The sequence below is a fragment of the Lissotriton vulgaris genome, chromosome 5 (assembly GCF_964263255.1).
Source record: "Lissotriton vulgaris chromosome 5, aLisVul1.2, whole genome shotgun sequence".
Taxonomy (NCBI): domain Eukaryota; kingdom Metazoa; phylum Chordata; class Amphibia; order Caudata; family Salamandridae; genus Lissotriton; species Lissotriton vulgaris.
Genome location: NC_141693.1, coordinates 844988410 through 845009817, shown reverse-complemented (window position 1 = coordinate 845009817; position 21408 = coordinate 844988410). Strand labels below are relative to the sequence as shown.

Genomic DNA, 21408 nt, shown 5'->3' with positions numbered 1-21408 from the left:
CTAGGAGAGAAGCCGGAGGCAGTGGATAGTGTCCCTCAACTATACTGAAACGAGAAGTGAAGGAACTGTTATTAATATTAAAACGTGCAATTAGGGACCTGGACACACTGGACAAAGGGGGAGGGGGTTTCATTGTGATGGCTTATTGTTATTTATATGGATTGCATTGTTATACATAGACATTTTGTAGCTCTCAACTAAGAATATATGCGGGAGTACATTGAGAAGTCTGTAGTGAAAAAACTAGTAATATATTAACAATGTAAAGAATTGGTAATCTATTAGGAAAGAGGGTGGGGGCAGTAAAACTGTTATGATGAACGGAACAATTGTAAATCATTGACGTAGGATTGCCATGCACTGTTTTACAAAATAATAAAAACACATTTAAAAAATTAATTAAATAAAAAAGGGTTTTTTTCTGCACATCTTTACTTTTTGAGTCTCTGCTTTGCTACCAGTTCTTGTAGATTTATGTTGTGTTAATCTACTCTTGCTCATCTTACTCACTCCTAATACTCAGTTGTTGGATATGGTAGAAATGCAGTTTTACACTTCCACGTAACATTCAATATAGGAAGCTTTCTGGAGGTACCAAAAGCATTCACCTGTGTGTAGGATTACAAATTCCCTCCATGTTAACATGCACATTGCTTCCAGTTGTATACTTTAAACTCAGAAATCTTTGGTATTCAGGGTTTATCTAATTAGTTCAGTAGAAACAAACTAAGACTACAACACGCAAAATGCTTAGATCTCTGTGCCACTATCCACCCCATAACCCTAAATCACCCATATATCCCTTTACCACTACCCACCCATAAACCCTAAAATTACCCTTGGCTCAATTTACCCATACCCATCCTTAAACCCTAAATTCACTCATACATCCCTTTACCACTACTCACTCCTAAACCCTAAAAGTAACCGTAGCTCAATGCACAACTACCCTACCCTCTACACATGCTCTTTATACACTCAGAATCTACAATTTGAATCATGATGTATATTTGGAAGTACATATAATGTAATCTAGGGCTTGTAAGTGATCCAGAGCGGCAAAAACTGGGCCTGCCGTGGCCCACCCGAATGCACCCTTTGCCCATCCAGGTGAAAATTCCTGGAGCCGGGCCTGCTTAACCCCCGTGCACTGCTGAACACATAGCGCTGGTCTTACTTTTTTAGGTCTCGCTCTCAAGACCTATTGTCGTTGAGATGCCTCTCAAGGGAGACAGACCGCGGCACGCGCGGCGATTCTGGTCTGTGGGCGCGCACGTGCAGGCAAGTGCCGTCCACATTCCCAGCAAGTCAGCCTATCGCGCGTGCATGCACACAGACACACACGCACACACACAGACACGCGCACACACACACACGCACGCACACACACCTACCTCCCGCAACTTTCACACATGTTTATTAATTTCCCCCAAAGTGTCCGCTTTTGTTTTTGTGTGTTTCGCTCCCCAGGTGTACTCCCCTCCCTCTCGGTGATCCAGGGGCCCGGCTTACATGTATCTGTGTCTACGGATGAATGTGCATCATCTATAGGAATCCCTCTCTAGGTCCTCACAGGCACTCACCTCGCTCTTGGTGATGCGGTGTCTCGCTAGCTTCACAACGGCGAAGTTGCCCTTCCCCAGCGTGCGCTCGATGTCGTAGAAGGCCACCCGCACCAGGGTGTGCTGGGGGTGCCCCGGGGGCTCAGCCAGGACCATGCTGGGGCCGGGGAGCAGTGGAGGCGGCACCGGGGTGCGGGAGCCCGGAGAAGCGGCGCGAGCAGCTCCGGCTCTGGCGGCAGAGCTCAGCCTCGGCCGGGGGCGGGGCAGCCATGCCTACCTCGCCTCCTGCTACCTGTGAATATGCACGTGCATTTTAGTGTTGCGCGCTATTCCCATCGGGTTTGCAGTTGTACTTCAGGCTCAGTCCCGTTGCCCTGCTGGGAGTTGTAGTCATCAAGCGGCATTGGTAGATTCCTTGGTGAGGGCCGCTGGGCCCGGTTGACCAGTGGAAAAGCAACCTGAGTATTCCAAGTAGCAAGAGAGACTGAGCAACCATGGGTTCCAAACAACGTTAATCTACAAATAGCCCGCCGAGACCTACACCCAACATGGCCGCCTATAATTGATCTGTGAGGTCTAGCTTTAAAAAGTCTTCGGTGACGCAATCCTGAGAACCCAAGCAAGACCCTGGAAGATTGCTATTTGGTGCTGACCCAATCCGACCTGGAGTCAGGGGTTCCATATGATGCTTTAACTGCAATTTTCTCATGTGGTATCTCGTACTACACGCATCTACCGATGTATAAGCCCCAATTTAATTTCTGGAACTGGAACTCGCTTTGACCCGTGTATCCTGCTTCTCTTGTTAAGGGCTGTGATGATGCCTTCGGGCCTTTTCGCGCTATGTAAATGTGCAAACAAATAACAATTGTAAAGAATAGTGTACCTTTCAGGCTTACTGTGGAGGATGCAAAGTGTCTTGAATCATTTTACATGGTCGAACACTTGCGGGTTTGCTAGAGGCGTGTCCGAGGCGGGTAAGACGCTGAATGGGCGAGAACGACTTCTTTCTACCCAATATCTTCAGTGGCAGTTCTGGTTTTTTAATGGACGAGCAATGCACATTATATAAAGTATTTGTACGTCTATTGTAAAATGTGGGATGGTTTTAAACGACTCAAAATGCAATGCATGGCAGACCTGGATTACGATGTTACACATGCATTGGGTCCTTAACACCTTGGCTGCTAAGGCAATTCCCATCCTGTGCTGGAAATTGCTATTCTTCTCTATTCATGACGAGCTCAGCTCATCATAAGCACAGCTCCAGTGTGCCTCATGACGAGCTGAGCTCGTCATGAGCAGGGAAGGGGTTAATAAGAACAAATGTAACTGAAGTGGGTCTAAAGCACCACAACTACTTCCTCTTTTGTAATCGGATGTAAGATTCCACAGCTGTCATTAAGTGTCCCGAGGTCCTTCTGTCACGTTAATCGGATACTGGGGTTCCCTCTTCTGGAGTAGCTGAATGCTAGCCTGTACTGCAAGTCTGTGATGCGTCACATGTCTCTTGGATGGTAGTTGGCATAGAAATTGTCGGGAGTTTGCAGTGGTGACGAGGCTTCCTTTTCAATAATTGGCATGCTGGTGGGATCACTGCACAAGAGAAGGGGTCGGACACTGTTGATACGTAAACGTGCCAACGTTGTAAAGAGGCTCCAATAAAACTCGCTATAGAAAAGTATTGGGCTGAAATATTATTTTGGACAGTCCTAACATAATGTTAAGTATTTGATAATATAAATAACTAATCATTACTACTATAAATAAACTGTAGTACATCTAAACAATAGTTACTTTAGACCTCAGTATTATAGGGCTGCCCCCTCACACTCTTCCCACTCACACTCTTCCCACTCACACACTGCCCCCTCACACACTGCACCCTCACACTCTGCCCACTCACACTCTCCCCACTCACACTCTGCCCACTCACACACTGCCCCTCACACACTGCGCAATCACACATTGCTCACTCACAGTAATGTAGTCCACACATACTGCACCCTCACACACACTGCCCCCTCACACATTGCGCACTCACAATACTTTTGGCCACACACCCCGCACCCTCACACCCCGCACCCTCACACACTCTCATTACACTGTGCCCTCACACACTGACCCCTCACACACTCCTCCCTCACACACTGCCCCTCACACACTGCCCACTCACACAGACCACTCACACACAGCCCCCCACACACTAACCCCTCACACACTGCCCCCTCACACACTGCCCACTCACACAATGACCCCTCACACACTGCGCACTCACACATTACTCACTCACACTACTTTAGGGCACACACACTGCACAATCACACCCCTCACACACTGACCCCTCACACACTGCCCCCTCACACATTGCTCACTCACACTACTTTAGGGCACACACACAGCACAATCACACCCGCACCCTCACACACTGCACCCTCACACATTAGCCCCCACTCGTCACCACATCATCACTTAGCGCCACCACAGCATCAATCTGTGCAACCATTCAACAACAACTGGTTCAAATATGTTCTCTCAATGTTTCAAGCTTTATGACAAATGTCACAAAAAATTTTTATATTTCACTTCTGTTCTTGGATTTTCGTCACAATAAAATACACTGAACATAATCTTCACAAAAGTTATTTACAAAAGTTTAAGCTATTGCCATTATAAATTACAATAACTTTAATTTAAGTATTAATTATTTAAAAGAAATAAAAACCATTGTTATTTGTAATATTAATACATCTAACTCACGTAAATACAACACATATTGCATTACAAATGCTATAGGTGTCACATTTGCGAAAGGTATAACTATTGGCATTGTAAATGACAAAGCTATTAATTTCGCTATTTTTAAAACCAACACTTAAATAAAAAATGTGTCAATTACAATACCAATAGCTCAAACTTTCCTAATGCGAGCCCTATTGCATTATTGTCTTCCTCCTGCTAATATCCAGACTCATGCTCTCGCTAGAATCGGATTGGGACAGAAAATAGACGCGGGCTTCAAATTAAATGTGTCCCCCATTAAAGAACCAGTTGGCTAAAGAAGCGACGAGCATTTATTTACAAATCGGTGCACTTTTAAACTTGCAAAGACGCTGTGCATAGGTGTTTCACAATGTATGGGAAACTGCATGCATCTGTGCTTGGTGTAGGCAACTTGTGTCGTAATAACAAAGCATCCAACAGTAACAACCCGCCGTCACACCATAAACAAGCACACAAAGCAGTCCACACACTTAACCTGTCGGGTTCAGCCCTTCGGCCGTGGCCAAAGAGACCGGTAAAACAGTGCGATCGTAACTTCTGGTACTTCTTTCTGAAACACTGCATTTTCAATACTTGTTTTATTTTTCTCTTGTATCCGCCCCTTCACCTCTACTATGTACCAATCAGAATCTGAGAGCAGCTGAAAATCGACCATTGAGAGGACGGTTTTGTTAAGAGGGCGGGATTAGGAGCGTTGCGGGCGCATGCGTTCGGTTAGTCACGCTGACGTGTGGGTCACGGGACGCTAGTCTTTGGTCTTCCTGTGTTGGTAGGTGATCGGAGGGTCCTGCTGAAGTTAATACCATGGTGAGTATTACAGCTGTAAGCCGGTGAGTAGTACTGAACAGCTATCGGGTATTCCACCGTACAACATTACATATGGTCGGAAAGGCACCACCGGGAAGGGCTCCCAAGGATAGACGTTGTATACAGAAGAGTATGATGAAAAGTTTGTCACTGTCCTTGGCCCGGCATTATGTGACTAAAGGGGCGCAACTAGACCCAAACTTCAGTGGTGGGTAGCACTCACAGCCAGGGCTGGCCCTAGCACTATTGCACACGGTGCAACAGTCTTTTTTTTGGCGCTCCCTCCTTCTCCATGAATTTCGTTACTACCACTCCCCAACATTGCACCTCATCTCTCTAGTGCACATTTCTGACAAACCTTTCATTTTTTTATAGCGCTGCTCCTAGTTTACTCGCACTCAGTTCTGTGCTCTGCATGGTGCATGTTCTTTGTAGCAGACACACTAATCCTCTGGGCAGCGTGGGTGGCAGGAGTGCCCATGTGAGTGCACGGTGAGCAATGCAACAATTTGAGAGAGGAGTGACTGCAGGGTGAGTGAGGTAACAGTATGAATTTGGGTGCAGATGTAAGTGTGGGACGAGTGAATGTATACTTAATGATGGGCTCTGAGTGAGACTGCAGATTGAGCAGTAGTGAGAGGGACAGGTGACTGAAGTGTCACATGAGTGCATGGTGAGTAGTGTACTCGTGTGACTGCAGGGTGAGGTACAGGGTGAACTGTGCAAGTGCATTGTGAGTGCAGAATAATCAATGAGTGCTGGGTGAATGGTGTGAGTGCATGGTGATCGCTGTGAGTGCAGGGTGAGCGTGAAAGTGAAGGGCGAGAATGAGGAATGAGTTGTCTGAATGCAGGGTGCATTCTCAGACACTTGAAGTAACTGCTTGTTATTGACGGCAGCGTTGGATTTCAGATATAAGTTAAACTGTTGCTATTATGGCATTAGGCAGGGATCGGGGGTTGAGAAACTAAATGATGTTCTGATCCTTCAACAAATTTCCAGTCTTATGATTATGGTTGCCAGCTCATTATTTTGATGTCCCAGATGGTCCAAAAATAAGCCGTTCCTTAAAGCTGTATTTTCAGCACTTATTTCTGCATACCTCAAACAGCAAATCTAAGCCGAAAGCACTTCTAATTGTGTTGGGGGGGGGGGGGGGGGGGGGGCGGACTCACCAAGTTAGGCTGAATGGGTGTGGCATCACCCATGTCAAATTGCAGCAAGCAGCATCACGGCACGTGACATTGCATGTGCAGAGGTGTGGAATTTATTAAAATATCTACTTGTCCATGGGGCAGGTTGCTTCATAAATCTACTTGTCCTGGAACAAAATCCACTTGTCCCTTTGATGCCATGTTGTGCGGCGACAAATTATGGCAGCAATCTCATTATATAAGAGCTCGCATATAGCCTCTCTGATTATGCCAGGGCTCATACCATAGTAGTGTTTGAGTACGAGCATTCCCTTTATGTTGCTACGTTTCCGCAGAGCTACATACTGGGACTGAAGGTAGGGGTAAGAATAGTTCCAGGGTTGGAATGTCCTTTTGAGTCTGTGCAAACCTACTAACTTGCACGTTTTAAGGGTTTTTAACAACTCTTCTCTAATCTTTTCCAATACTGAGAAATGTTGGAAATGTACTCCTGACAATGGCAGACGTAAACCTTCTTCCAGAGTTGGGGAAAAAAGTGGTTGGAGGGAAAATAAACTTGCAAACACTCAGGTTTTCGCGTGAGCAAATCTACACATGCATATTTGCTCATGCTAAAATGCAGTTGACAAATATTTTCTAGCAGTACTATTTCTTGCCCTTCTGCTGTAAATTCTTGTGAATTCACGAAAGCCATATAGCCGCCCTTAATGCAAGGACATATACCAAGGGTGCACTTTTGAGATTTTCTTTAATAATTGGGCCTCTAATTTGGTCTGTCGTAAACCATGACCTTTTGTGTTTATTAAAATTCTCTCTCTGTATCGGCTGGATTCACGGTGAGTGACAGCATTCTGCTCTTTCACAAGGAAAATATCGGCACACAAAGTAGTTTTGTTCAGTGCCAGTAAAAATGTGGCAGTGTGTGCTTTATTGAGACCAAAACCAATTTTTGCTTTTGCCAATGTTTGTTATAATGGTCCGGCAGCTCTCACATCAATAAGGTTTTACAAAAACAATGCCAAAACAAGTCACGCATTGCCAAAACTAAAAAGCTGACCACCATTTCAGATCTACTGGCTTTGCCAATGCTTATTTATTTTTGTTTTCCAAAATCTTATTGAAACTGGTTACACTGATTTTCTTGTATGAATACTAGCATGCATCAACACATTTCACTAAATGATGCTACAAAGAAATGGTAACTAACATTTTACAGTAGTTTGGCAAAAAAATTTTTTTCCTACTTTCATTTTTTAGAAACATTTCATATTGAACGCAAAGAATCATTAATCTTGCTTTCAAGCTTCTGCAAATATTTGCATCGAATCAGAGAGCATTCTTGGAGCATTATGCATAGCCTCATATTGCTAAACTTTGAAACCGTGTGTCCACATTTTTATACTGGAACTACTGTCAGTAGTGCAGTCAGAACTTACTTTTACTGAGAGCGCTCAGCCTAATAATAAAGGCTCTCAATTAATGAACCATAAATAAAAATTTGAACAGCATTAACATATGCACACAAATATTGACTGAACTGCAGGCAGTGCCCTTCCCTGATCCTTAATGTGGTACTGCAAACTGGCAGCCAAAGGGTTTGTGCTGCAGGGGGTAGGGGCTGCTTGTCCCAAGGAAAAAATGCACATTAAAACTTGTTGCCCTTGACCCCAAACAATATGTCCTGGGCGTCGGGCTATAGGAATTCCACATCCCTGATGTGTCATCACAGGAATTGGCATCATAGCCCATGACTTCACAGGTAGTGGGTTCAGATCAGATCTTAAGACCGCACATACGTTTAGCTGGTCTAACGTGAGTACATTTGAACACATTACAATATTTAACAAATTAGAATTTGCATTGAGGTTTTGATAAAATATTGATGCAACCCCGGCGCGAAATCTGGGCCTCAACTTATACACTTTTTTAAAAACTGTGCCACAGATACATTGGCAAAAAGGACACTGTGGCAGTACATCTGTTCTGCTTAATTGGTTACAATGTCTGTATTTGAAAATATTTTATGGGGTTACGGCACCTGCTGCTGAGATCTTTGTGTGACAGCTAAATCTCATGGAGTAATAATAATGTCAAAATTGCACTGGAGGATAACGTATCTGCTGGAGAGATCTGTGTTTTGCCTAGTCATAGTTTTGAATCAAAGTAGCAAAGAGGGTTAATATGTCTCATGCAAAACACATTTTGTAACACGTAGATGAAATATTTTTATTGTATGTAAATGGGTAAGTGGGTTACTGATTTTAAGACTGAGAACATTTTGTTACTTGCAGCTTATAAATTGTAATCCTTCTAATATAGCACAGTGAATTATGAAGGACATGGGCTCTGACACATTGTAACCCTAACTGTCCTATGTAACACAACCTTTATATTGATTTACACACATATGGTTTATTGTCAATATATAATCTGTATGATGTAAAGCGATCTAACACCCTTCATTGGGATGAGTAGTGCTAAAATGCTATAAAAGAAATATAACAAAATAGTGGTATTTAAGTTGTTATTGGCGTTAATACTGGGGCGACCAGCACATCTGACATTCTTACAGTGTATGCATATCTCTTAAATACAGGGACTGAACAAAGTCAAAAGCATATTTCTCTTAAGTTCCTGTGAAGTGATTAGATGTGATCCTTTGTTTCCCCTCCATTGCATCTAGGTGTGAGGCTCCCAATAGCTCCCTGCCAGGATAATGCAACAGAAAGAGGCCTTATGGCCCCTTAACTCTGGCTTTTGTCCTGGGGGGATGTTGGAATCTGTTAAGCCGATTCCTGCAGATTGCTGCTCGGTTCAAAAGCAGACCATATACAGGCGCTACTGAAAGTGTCTTGGTGTCAGAAGATGACACCAGGATGAGTTCAGCATATTTCTTTGAATTCCAGGAGAAGTAGGAAAGTGGCCAGCTTTGCAGCTCGGTAGACGGCCTCTACCCTCTGAAAATAGTGGGTAGACGGCATCTACCCTCAACTCTAGCCCTGGCTGCGGCTCTTGAGCAGTTCGACTAGCTCATTGGTGATTCGGGCTCCTGGCTTCATGTATTTATTTTTGAACATTTCTGTCTGTATTTATCCGTATTTATTTTCTGGCCAGCTTATTGGCGTTTATCCATATTTATTTTGTGTTTTGTGAACAGATGAGGTGATAACTCGTATATTTCTGCATTTATTTAACAGATAGACTTGCCTGTCATGTTTTAGCAAATTACGCAGCCAAAAATAATAAAATGATAAATCCACATTGAAAAAATAGCATAATACCACAAAATACATGTTGAGACAAGCATTCATTTAAGCAAATCTCATTCAGTTCTCCCAGTGCTGCCAGTGTGTTAAGTGATTTGCCATGCTGGCAATAAGTATAGCTATTGTTCTGAGAGTCATTAATCTCAGGATAGAGTAGCCAAATTATCTGTACTTTTCTGCTTTGAAAAATAAATACAGACAGGAAACACAATATTTTTGACTGTAATTACCTCTAAAAATCTGTAAAAACGGATAACGGGGAGCCCTATTAATAATGTATAATTGCCTCAAGGCAAAGCCCTAAAGGAAGATTGTGGGTGGTAATTAGCATATGTAATCCACAATAATGTCCCAGGAAGTGACTTCACAGGTTTTAAAGTCATGCTTCCGTAATGATCCTGACTCAAAATGGAACAGACCGATTTTACAAAAATAAGCTATTATAATTCTGAAGAAATATGAAAAACAAAGCTGGCGCATGAAGGCGTTGATAGCAAATGGGCAGTCCCTCCACTTAATATAGCTCAGATCAAAAGATGGACTAACTTAACGACTCAAATTAAGACATTAACAACAGAGTTCGATCTAAGGGCAGTGAACGGTAGAACCCCATCAGGCACTCAGGTGGCCAACACTTTTAACAGAGTCTGTTGTCCCCAGCGCGTCGACTATATTTCAGTCAACGTGAAATTGTGGGATTAGGCGACTGATATGTTAGTGGGCACCACGACTGAAAGCGACCACAGCCCTCTATGCATGAAAATGAAGAACCCGTGGGCTCCACCATTTCATCATCAGAGTAGTCGGGAAGCTCATTTTATCACCGATATTGTACACTCTAATTGCAAAAGGTACCTAAAGTGGCGCATGGTTGAATTGCGCGACTCTAACTTAGTGGCCATTGGCTAGATCCTGTCCAAGAAAACTGCAGAACTTTGGGCCGTAGCTGAGGGCACAGCTGAATGGAAAGCAGTTTCTGTCATCCATTCTAGCACTGTAAGCTCACTAGGCTCTTGTTTCAAGCTCCTTGCAGGTATAACACTTCCTGCAGTCACCAAAAAAAACACCACTTATGGTACACTAAGAACTGCAAGCTTAAATGACAGACTCTGACTTTAGCCATCCGAACCAAAAACTGCCCCGGGGTCAAACTTCCCAGAAAGGAATATAAGGCGGCTTTGCATAAAGCTAAGATTGAGTGGGATAAACAGTATCGGCAGGAATTGGACGAGAGCCTTGGGAAGAATAGGAACCAATTTTGATCATTAGTGAGTCGGGGCAATAACAGGGATTTAGGCACTCTGCCCAACCATTTCACCTGACATGAATGGCAAGACCATTTTGCAAAACTATATTCAAATACAGAGGTCGGACGTTTGGAGGAGTCAAGCGCCCCCACAGAAGTTCCTCCAGTAGGGAATGTTAGTGATCTCTTCTCACAGGTCGCAATAGAGGCAGCTATTAAAAAATTGGTTCCTGCTAAAGCCCCAGGACCAGACGGACTCCCAGGAGACTTTTACCTGACTGATCCTAAAGGATGGTCACGTTACTTCCATCTATTGTTTAATTCTATAGCTGTTGGTTGCTCAGTCCCAAAATCCTGGAAAGGTGCCGAGGTGGTCCCCATTTACAAGAAAGGCGATAAGGAAGAACCCTCAAATTACAGGACATTAAGTCTGATTGATGTCATGCAAAAGGTTTTTGGCAGGGTCCTTTTACAGAGAATCAAATCATGGTCCGAAGAGGAGGACGTCCTTTCCCAATACCAGGCGGGCTTTAGGGCCAGTACCGGGACGATCGACCAAGTATTTCGACTTTTTCTTATATTCTGGAAAGTCGTGCTCTTTGGAAAGGGCAGCCTTTACCTAGCCTTTATCGACCTTAAAACCACATTCGATCTGATACCTAGGACCAGATTGTAGCAGATCCTCCATGACCTGGGCATCCCATCCCCAATTCTTCACTTATTGATTCTTCTCCATGAGGATAACTATTCCCAGGTGAAATGGGGAGCCCAAGGCCAGCTGACAGAGCGGATTCCCGTAGGCAAAGGAGTTCGCCAGGGTTGCGTCATGGCCCCCACCTTGTTCTCTTTATACGTGAACAGGGTGGTGAGTTTTCTCCAAGAAGATCCAGCTGACGCCCCAATTCTGGCGGGTGACAAAGTGCCTACGCTCCTGTTCGCTGACCACCTTGCTGGTGTCGAAGACCCCAGCTGGGTTACAAAAACGAATGAACAGATACCAATCTTTCAGCAACTCATGGGGCCTAGTCATTAACACCACAAAGACAAAGCTCATGGCTTTCAACCCCCATACATCTTTTAAGAACAAGCTTACACTGAATGGTATCCCCCTGGAGAGAGTCGAGACCTTTGAATATCTTGGTATTTGACTCTGACAAAATGCAATGGAGGCCCCATTTAGCCAAAATGATTTTGAATCACAAATGCGTGACTGGGGCACTAATCAAAGAACATTGCCTCTCGTTCAGTAGGCTAGTTACCCCGGCCCTCGTGGTTTATGACTCAAAGGCAGTCAGCTCAGCCCTCTATGGAGCCAAGCTTTGAAAATGTAGAAGAAATCAGTAGGTCAGAGAACAAGCTTTTGAGGGATTTGGTGATGCTTCCCGTAACACTCCATTAACATCTCTAATGTATGACACGGGCAGGCGGCGTTCAGAGATATTGCTAAATTCTGCCCTTTACTCTACTGGGTTCGTCTGAGACGCACCGCTGAGCTCGCCAACTACGCTACAGCTCTAACGGAGGTAGTGAACTTAGATGTGGGTCAAGTGGTTATCGTATGTAAAGAAAACTATGCTATCACTTGGCCTCAAAGCTTCGTCGGACACCCAAATACCCCCGAGCAAGGAGGAACTTAAGCGCCATTATTGGGATTGGATTGACTGTCAGGAGCTTAGCAAACGAAATGGGGGGAGATTATCAGACTAATTTCTCATGTTCAAGTAAACCAGAGGCCTAGAGCCTTACATGGATGTGATCCAGGTTCCACGGGATAGGGCTCTGTACATCCACTTCAGGGCTTGTTCCCTGTCAATGCTCTAACATCAAAGTGGCACTCAGTTGAGAACACAACAGAAAGTTGCCCTTGTTGTAGAGCTCCGACAGAGTGTGTTGTCTATGTAATGTTCGCTTGCCCAGCTTACAACAAAACCAGGTCCAAATGGATAAAACCTATTTGTAGTGACATAGGCAGCTGCGACCATCGGGTTGCTTACGCATCTTAAAATCCAACCATAGCGCCCTTTTCTCTTGTCGGATGGCCACGTTTTTAAGCCAAGCTTGGTTAGTCAGGAACAAAGCTCAGCGCCGGGTGACACTACCTAGACTTTATGCTACGCTGGTGGCAGCTAGAATAAATATTATGTGATGTCGCATTTAATAAAATTGCAGACTAGATTGTAATGTCACCCCAATTTAAGACATCTTACTTGATGGTCACAGCACAAGCACTTTATGTAAATATCGTTGTGATGAACTATGTTAATCATTATCGCTATCTTAAATTCATTGACTTTGTGTACTCCCCAGGGTAGGATTTTGCACTAGCTGTACGTATACTTTTTAGATGATTGTTTTTAGCATTGTCTGTTTTTACGTCTCGAGCTGCATAGGAGACCTTTAGCCGTCTTTCAGCCCTTTTTCCAGGCACATACTCGTGCTTGTGGCGGCCTACACCTTGCGGGAGTGCTCAGGGGCACGTCACAAGTACGAGTATGTGCTTCGAATAAGAGCTGACTGCTCTCCCCAGCGTGTGCGCACCACTCGCGGGTGCACCCCTCCGCCTCTCTCTCCCACCTGCACGCCTTTTTTATTTTTTAAACCTTCAGCGCGAGGCGCGCACTCTTGTTTTCTCTTTGCTTCCTTGCTTGTTTTCTCTTTGCTTCCTTGCTTTCCTCAATCCTAATATTTGCTTTTGCCAACTGTTTTCTCTCATGTGCCATGCAGTGGGTTTTGCTGTAAAGCTGGTGAGCTCACTGTTGTCTGGGACGGAATCCCTACCCCATCTAAATTTTCGTTGCGCAGTGCTATTCTAGCACACTCTCTCCCGTTTTCACCGTGCGTCTGTATTACATGAACTGAATATTATAACATGCTCAATGCAGGGTTCCTGTCGACTGCAGTGGAAAAAGCCAAGCAGAGCCTCGCATCGCATTAGAATGGCTGCACACCAGAAGGACTGCTAAAGACCGTTCAGATTGTTCTCTGATCACTGAATGAACAAGCCTCCTCATATGACCGGATGTAAAGCAAACCTTTCAATGTTGCCAAGAGAATAGTTAACGCTTATTGTAAAATGTAGGGAGTAAAATCCGCCCCCCCCCCATCTATTGAAAAGTGATTTTGTCAGGAAGCTGGTACTGTTTCCTAAAGAGATCTTCGCGTTTCTTCTAGACTGCTGAGTCACTGTGTATCGTGTAGATACTCTGTTTCTTTCAAAGCTTTGTCATCTGTGGGTTTTGGTTACCTCCAAGCTGTATGCCAGAACATTGCCTTATTCGCTGACTTTGGAACCACGAGATGACTGGTGTTGTAGGGACGCAGTTCTTAATTTGCCTATAAAACAAATAAAAGTAACATAATTAGCAGGGCCCAAGATATTTCTCAGAGGTCACAGCAGCTTTCACCACCCACTGTTCCTGCCAGTGCTGCAAAATCTCAGCACCAGCGATGGTAGTTACTATCACACTCCTATAAATGGCATTGCTACAGCTTGTGAACGATTTTGCTTGTTACCATGATGCAGCTTGCTTTTTTTTATTACAGGAAAACATGCATGTATTTGCAGTGTTACTGTGTTCAAGCTGTATTCACAAAAAGGACTTTCTTGAAAGAAATCTGCACCTATTGTGTTGAACATTTAACCCAAGGCTATTTAAACAGCTTGAAAGTTTCTAAGTGATTGCGGTTTTGCTAAATAACAATGACGAGCGTTAGTTCTTGTCTCCAGTTGTAGTTTAGCGAATTTTTCTGTAAGTGCTGAACATTTTCAAAAATATATTTAAATGTTTGTTTAGTAACCGTATTCTTGTGTTTTCCTTTTCTAAATTTAGAAGTTTTCCAAATGAATAATCACCTCACCCTTCACTCACAAATCAGCTCCGTCGTCTCTTCTTGCTTTCTCACTCTCCGCACTATTCGCACTGTCTCCCGCTTCTTTTCCCCCTTGGCACTAAAGTTGATTATGTCTGCCCTTGTGATCTCCCGGCTGCACTATGCCAATGCCCTGTACAACGGCATTCCGGCCTATAGCTTACGAAAACTCCAGCTTGTGCAAAATCAGGCGGCTCGGTTAGTGTACGGCCTTCCCTGCTCCCATCATTCAACGCCACTACTGAAGGCGCTACACTGGTTGCCTGTTCGGCAACGTTCCCTCTTTAAAACCGGTTGCATGGTTTTCCAGGCACGCCAGGGATCAGCCCCTGCCTTTATCTCCTCCTTGATAAAGGAATATGTCCCCACCAGAGAGCTCCGATCATCTTCCCAATCCCTCCTACAGGTACCCCGCTATAAGAGGAAAAAGTGGGGAGAGTCCAATTTCTCATTTCTGGCACCCACCTTTTGGAACTCCCTCCCCGACCATCTACGATCGGCCAAACATTACTCCCTCTTCCGCAAGGGCTTGAAAACCTTTTTGTTCAGTCAAGCTTTCCCACAGTAAATCCTTCTCTTCTTATCTCTCTGCTCCTGCCTTCCATGCCTCCTAAGCGCCAAGAAACCGTTTGGTGTACGCTGCGCTATACAAATATTTTAAATTCAAATTCACGGTGCTGAAAAACCTCGCACCTAGTTATTCTTATTGACCTGGCAACCAGTAAAAATAGGTTATTTTCTATCCATGATTGAGGCAGTTATACTTGCCGTTAACGGTGGTTATTTTCAATTAGTTTTGTAGTGATAATACTCTGGGGGGAAAAAAACTACTGGCCACCTGCCTCCACACTGATTAGACAGAATTACACCATTGAGGAAACAAGAACGAAACCACTGTACCTAACCTTAATCATTCTAGCCACATTCTTATGGTCTTTTTCACATTTAATTCTCGCGGAGGTTCCAGAAACTATTCTTCATTGTTTTTGTCATGCATATGCTGTACTACTTGCCAAAAAAGTGGAACAATCTTTCCCCCTAAATGTATGAATACATTTTCTCAAGATAGTTCATTGCAGACTTCAGAATTGTGTTATACTGTCTGCTCGATATCCATTCATTGGTCATACTACCCTCAAATACTTCCTTATCTCTAATACTCTCTCATTAAAATTATCCTTTTTCTATTCCTTTCTGCGAATAGCTTTATATTCCTCATGCCTTCACTCTTTTCTGGTTTGGCACATTATTGTTTGCATGCAATATAAGAAATCTGCTTTTGCATTGCTTGCTCCAAGGTGATTCTCGACCGAAAAGCACAGGCTTTCCTAGTCCAATGCATTCATTCAATGTAACAAGCTTTGGCATAGCCAATAGGTCTTGCTTTTGGGACCTTGTAAGTATTTAGTTATGCAGCACAATATCCTTGGTGCAACAGCATCAACTGCTGCTTGGCTAAACACTTATAAGGCCCCAAATGCGAGACCTTTTGACTATGCCAATGCTAGTTATGTGTTGTATCTTAAATTGTTAAAAATGTTGTACTGGCATACTTTTACTGAACTTTTAGTATTTTAAGTCTTTTTATCATTGAGTTTATGCTTTTATTCACTGTACAACTGTCAAACAATGCTTTTATGATACAAGTTGTCGAAATAAAGCTACTGATTGATTGATTGAAAAACAATTTTTGCTGTGCTTTACTTTGTTTTGAATACATCACACGTTTTTTGCATACTAATGTGTGTTTGAGCTCAGAAATGGCTGAAATCAAAACAATTTTTATACAGATGAGATGTGGAACCTGGTATTGAATCTTTAATGCCTTTAGAGAGTAAATAAAACTTGCTGGCTGTTAGTTTTTAGGTCGAGCCTGAGTCTGTGCGAATGCGCTGCTCTGTGAGACTGCTGTAGTGGACTATGGAAGAGAAGCCCTACCCATTCTCCGCCCATATTTTTCATTGGCTTGTGTCTTTGTCCTTCATAAATCCTGGCTTCTGATTCATTAATAGGCTTGTTAATCTCTCCTTAGTACTACCTTGTCTTCATTTGTAACCTCCCATGGCTACTGGTCCCTTTACTTTGGTTGTTACACGGTACATGTTATTTAGTCTTGTTTTTTTTGTGTTTTTCAAACAAGAAAGCATTCGCAAACATATGTTACAGGGTAAGTATGGGTTGAATCAATTGCCCTTCATACATCAGTGTTTATATAGCTAACCCCACGTGGCATTATTAATTGAAGAAGAGAGAAAGGCAAACAGAAAAGAGCAGGAAAGAAAGGGGTGAAAAAAGAGATAGGAACAGGCAATGAGAAAGATACATTCCTTTTTAGGTCTCGGCTAGTAACGCGCTGAAAGCGCGTTCGCGTACTCGCCAGAGAACTATTGTCGGCGTCTCAGCAATAGCGTTGCGCGCCTCTCTGGAATGCAAGGGGAGTCTGCAGAGGGGCGCGCGGCGCTGTTCACGAGGCGCGCGGCGCTCATAAACAAGCTGGCTGCCTCTTCTCTCACCCGCCCTCCCACCTTCAGCCTCTCCCTCTTCAGTTGTTAACTCCTCCTTGTTGCAACAGTATTTGATGGCTGCAGATTTCACACCCTCAAAGTCCTCTTTCTCCAAGTATTCTCTCGCTACCACCTGTGCCGATCAGCTCTCTACAGACCCTCTCTGACATGTATTTAATTTATTTTATAGTCATACGCATCCCATTGTAGTGTATTGAGCGCTTTACGTCACACTTGTTATGCATAGCTAATGACTCATAAGCCTCCAGGAGGACGAGGGGGCGGCGCGTGCTTAGGAGGCTCGAAGGGGAGTATGATGACCGTGTAAGTGCTGAAAGTGACCCTTTAACAATACCGAGACCATTGCATTGTAAATGCTTGTTAATTACATCTGACATTCTGTGAAGATATTTGAGCTCGCGTGCAGGCCCGACAGGGCTACATTTGGGTGCGACCATTTGGTTCCAGTTAGGTACAATTGTCTTGGTGGTACGATCATGGGGAGTACCAGATTGTGATTCGCCGGCCTAGCATTTTCATGGAGGATCATAAGAGTCTAAGTAAGTGTCCAGGGATCTCCACCTCCCTCTGGAGATCTGTTTCCACGGTGAGTTCTGTAGGGCAATGTTGTCCGCTCCTCTAAGATGCGTGATACAGTTGATCCAGCCTTTGTAAGTTGCCTTACTTGTGTCCTTCCAGTTGGCTAGGATCATTTTCACTGCTGCTGTCAGTAATGGGTCTAGTAGGTCCTTATCTTGTTCTGTTCTCAATTCTGTGCTCAAAAATGCATAGTTGAGGGTCGAAAATTATTTTGCTAGTGTACAATCAAACAAATCATTTATGAAAACAAAGATTTTTTCCCAGAATAGTTTGAATGTTGGGCATTGGAAGATAAGGTGTGCTAGGCCCCCCTTCCCCTTGTTACAGTTCCAGCATTGTGCGTCCTCCCTGAGGCCTAATGAGAATAAGCGTGCGGGGGTCCAGAAAGCCTTGTGAAGCAGCCAAAATGTTGTTTGTGCGAGCACTGGGGAGATCGTGTTGTGTGAGGCCGAGGCCAATAGTGTGGCCCATTCTTGTTCTGTGAGTGAAGTTTTAGTTTGTTTATCCCAGTAGGCGACTGTCTTATCATTGAGTTTGGAGGTGTTGGGGCGGAGGAGTTTGTAGAGCTGTGAGACTTGGTGCCCTAATTTATTAATGTTTGACACATATCAGAAGATTGAGGGTTGTGGGATAGATAGCTTAGTTTTTAGGTCTCGCCTTTTCCATTCCGAAGGAATGGGAAATGGTGAGAATTCAAGTGCTCAAAATGCTCGTCAAACCAAGGGCTTTTTGGTGCGGTTTTCTTTGAGTTCACGTGAATCACGTGACCAAACAAGCATGCGCATCAGCCTCGCTCCCTCCCTCCTAATTGCGTTTTTTCACGGCCGCCACCACATCAAAGGGTTTCTCCCAGCGTGCGGTCTGCGGCTTCTCCTCCCCTAATTATTCATGGCTGGCCGGTGGCCGGCCGTACTTTCAGTTTCCCGGCCGCTCTTGTTTTAAAGAAACTTCTCATAAATCCCAGCTTGCCAAATGATGTAGGACGAAGGACTGGCTAAAAGTGACAGGCTTGCCACAGAAGGACTTGCATCAATCATTAGAATGTTACCCTCCTGTCCGCTCCTCAATATTTATATCTTTCTTTTCTAAACAGCTCTCTGCAGCATTCCCTCTGTCATTCTTTCCAGCATCGCCTCTGATTTAAAAAAAAAAATAACCCGGAAGTAAAGAAAGAACAAACAGAACCAGGTACATGGGGTGCAAAATAATATTAATAAATCGACCTCATTCCCACATCATTACTCCGTTAACTCTCCCCTCAGCCAATGGATGCATTTTTTTATAGCCCCAAACATGTGGACATCTCTTCTTACGTTTCATAAAATGTGTTTACATTTAGCAATTGCAGATCTTGCATACTAACTGTGCCTACAATTTCTCAGTCGGCTGTATAGGGAGTGCGTGCTTCCTGCTTCTCCAGCTCCTTCCTCTCTGCTGGAAACAGACAAAAGGCGCCAGTGGTGCACAACATAGACGGAGCCATCCGGCTTAATGATTGGTTTGGAATTCCATGTGTTAACAGACCAGAGGCGCCAGGAGAGCACAAGCCACACAGAGTTGCACCCCCACCTCCCCCTCTCGCCTTAGTCAAACGAGGTGTTTGTAACCAAGGCTGCGTCTTCTTTGGTGCGTTTATAATGTACATGAGCTGTTTGGGTTCACGCTGGGTAGCGCTGCAGCCATTGACTCTCCCCCAGCCCTTCGCTCCTTTGGCTTCTATAGCACACTGTTGTAGTACTGTTAAGGTGGGCTAAAATACAGGCACTTTCTTCTAAACTAAACATATGTTTGTGGTAATCTCTTTGTTTTAAAGTGCAAACAATGTTTTAAAATGCTGCCGCTGTTAGTTACACGAGGTGTTTGTAACCGAGGACGCTTCTCCACATGAGCGCCTGCCTCTCGCACGCATGTGAGTGCGTTTCAACTATGTTTTATTAGTACCGTGTGTTGGCTTTTTCATATGTTGTCATGGGTCTATATTTTTAGGTTTAAAGTATTTTTATTAAGGCATAAGAAAAAACACGGGGAGGGGAGCAGGAGGTCAGGTACACATACAATACAAGAAGCAAAAACGTTGCCGCGAGTAAGAAGGAAAAGGGGGAGACAGGATGCCCCAGAGGGTAACAAAGCAAAGACATAGGCAATAAGGCAGTCTGTACGACCCCCCTGTAGGCCCCCACTCCCCAGGCAAGGTCAAGCCAAAAGAACACTCCGCGACACAGTAAGAGAGAAGCATACCGTTCCACCAGCCCCTCGACCCCAGAGAGGAAGGAGAAAGAAAAGCAAAGAAAGAAAGAAGAAAAAACAATACCCCAACATCCCCGTCCGAAAGTCAGCATTAGAAGCATATAACTACACTTCCCACCCCCAACCCTCGACCCCCAATCCACACATTCACTCCGCCGTTGGCGCCGGCGGCGTCAGCCTAAGGAGGCGCAGGTACCGTGGACACGTAAGCTCACGAAATTCCGTGGACAGCAGTGCCAAAAAGGGATGCCAGAGCTCCTCAAACTGGTCAACATTCCCAGCCACCGTTAGCGATATCTTCTCCATGCCCAGTACCTGCCAGAGCCTATGCAACCAACCAGTGATAGAGGGGGCAGTGGGGGTACGCCAAAGTACCAGTATGTTCTGGACGGCGGAGCCCAGCGCAATCGCAATCTGCCTGCCCCTACGGGATTTCAGCGGGTACATCAAATCATTGGGGAGGCCAAGCAAGACATACGCGGGGAAGCGCGGAAGCTCGATCTCGAAATGCCTATCCACCTCATCTAAGACTTCCTTCCAGTAGGCCGACAGCACCGGGCACTCCCAGAGAATGTGCGTGAGGGTACCCTCCTGTCCGCAGCCGCGCCAGCAACCCTTATCGCCTATTTTGCGCATCTCATAGAGCCGCTCCGGGGTGTAATACCAATAGGTGGACACTTTAGTGAAGGTTTCCGTCAGCCCAGTGTGGTACGCAGAGTGCCTCGCCCGATATGCAATCTTGTCCCACTCCTTGTGGCTCAGGGTCCTGCCCAGTTCCCTGTGCCAGCGTTCCCTCCCTGGGTTATGGTAATGAAACGGCGGGGGTTGGAGAAACTTATACAGATCAGTGATGAGTTTGGCGTCCGAGGTGCGGGTTACCAACCAACGCTCAAAGGGCGTAATCGAACGGGCGGCGACGTCATGCACTGGGGGTTGAAGAGCCCAGTGGCGGACTTGCATGTAACGCAATCTGTCCCCCTCTGTCAGGCCAAACTCCTGTCGGAGCTGCTGGAAGGGGAGCACGCCCTCCGGCCCGTAGATCTGGAAAAGCGCCCTACATCCCGCGCTCACCCAGTGGGCAAAGGCCCCCGGCCCCAGACCCGGGGTGAAGTCCGGGTTGCCAACAATGGGAGTGAACGGCGATGGAAAGGTGGTGAGCTCCCGAAGCTCACACACCGCGTCCCACACTCGTAGCGGGACCCGGGTGATAAAGGAAGCGTAGAGATTAGGTGGGCGATGGATGCGCCGCAGGAACGGGACCTCCTGGAGGGTACGGCCTGCAACTGCCTGGTCTTGAAAGAGCCAGTGTTTGTCCGATTCCCACCGGCTCCACTCCACCAGGTACCGGAGCTGTGCCGCCTGGAAGTA

The 21408-nt window shown here is 45.0% G+C and overlaps 1 protein-coding gene across 2 annotated transcripts in view; it reads left to right on the top strand.

The window, feature by feature from the left end:
- Nucleotides 1–5030: 5030 nt before the first annotated feature.
- The window catches only part of VPS26A (VPS26 retromer complex component A), a 352216-nt gene continuing 335838 nt past the window's right edge, over nt 5031–21408 (top strand). For both annotated transcript variants that reach the window (XM_086922395.1, XM_086922394.1), the window contains exon 1: nt 5031–5153. In XM_086922395.1, the coding sequence (XP_086778521.1) occupies nt 5151–5153 (3 nt within the window). In that variant the 5' untranslated portion in view covers nt 5031–5150. The remainder of the gene's footprint in view (nt 5154–21408) is intronic.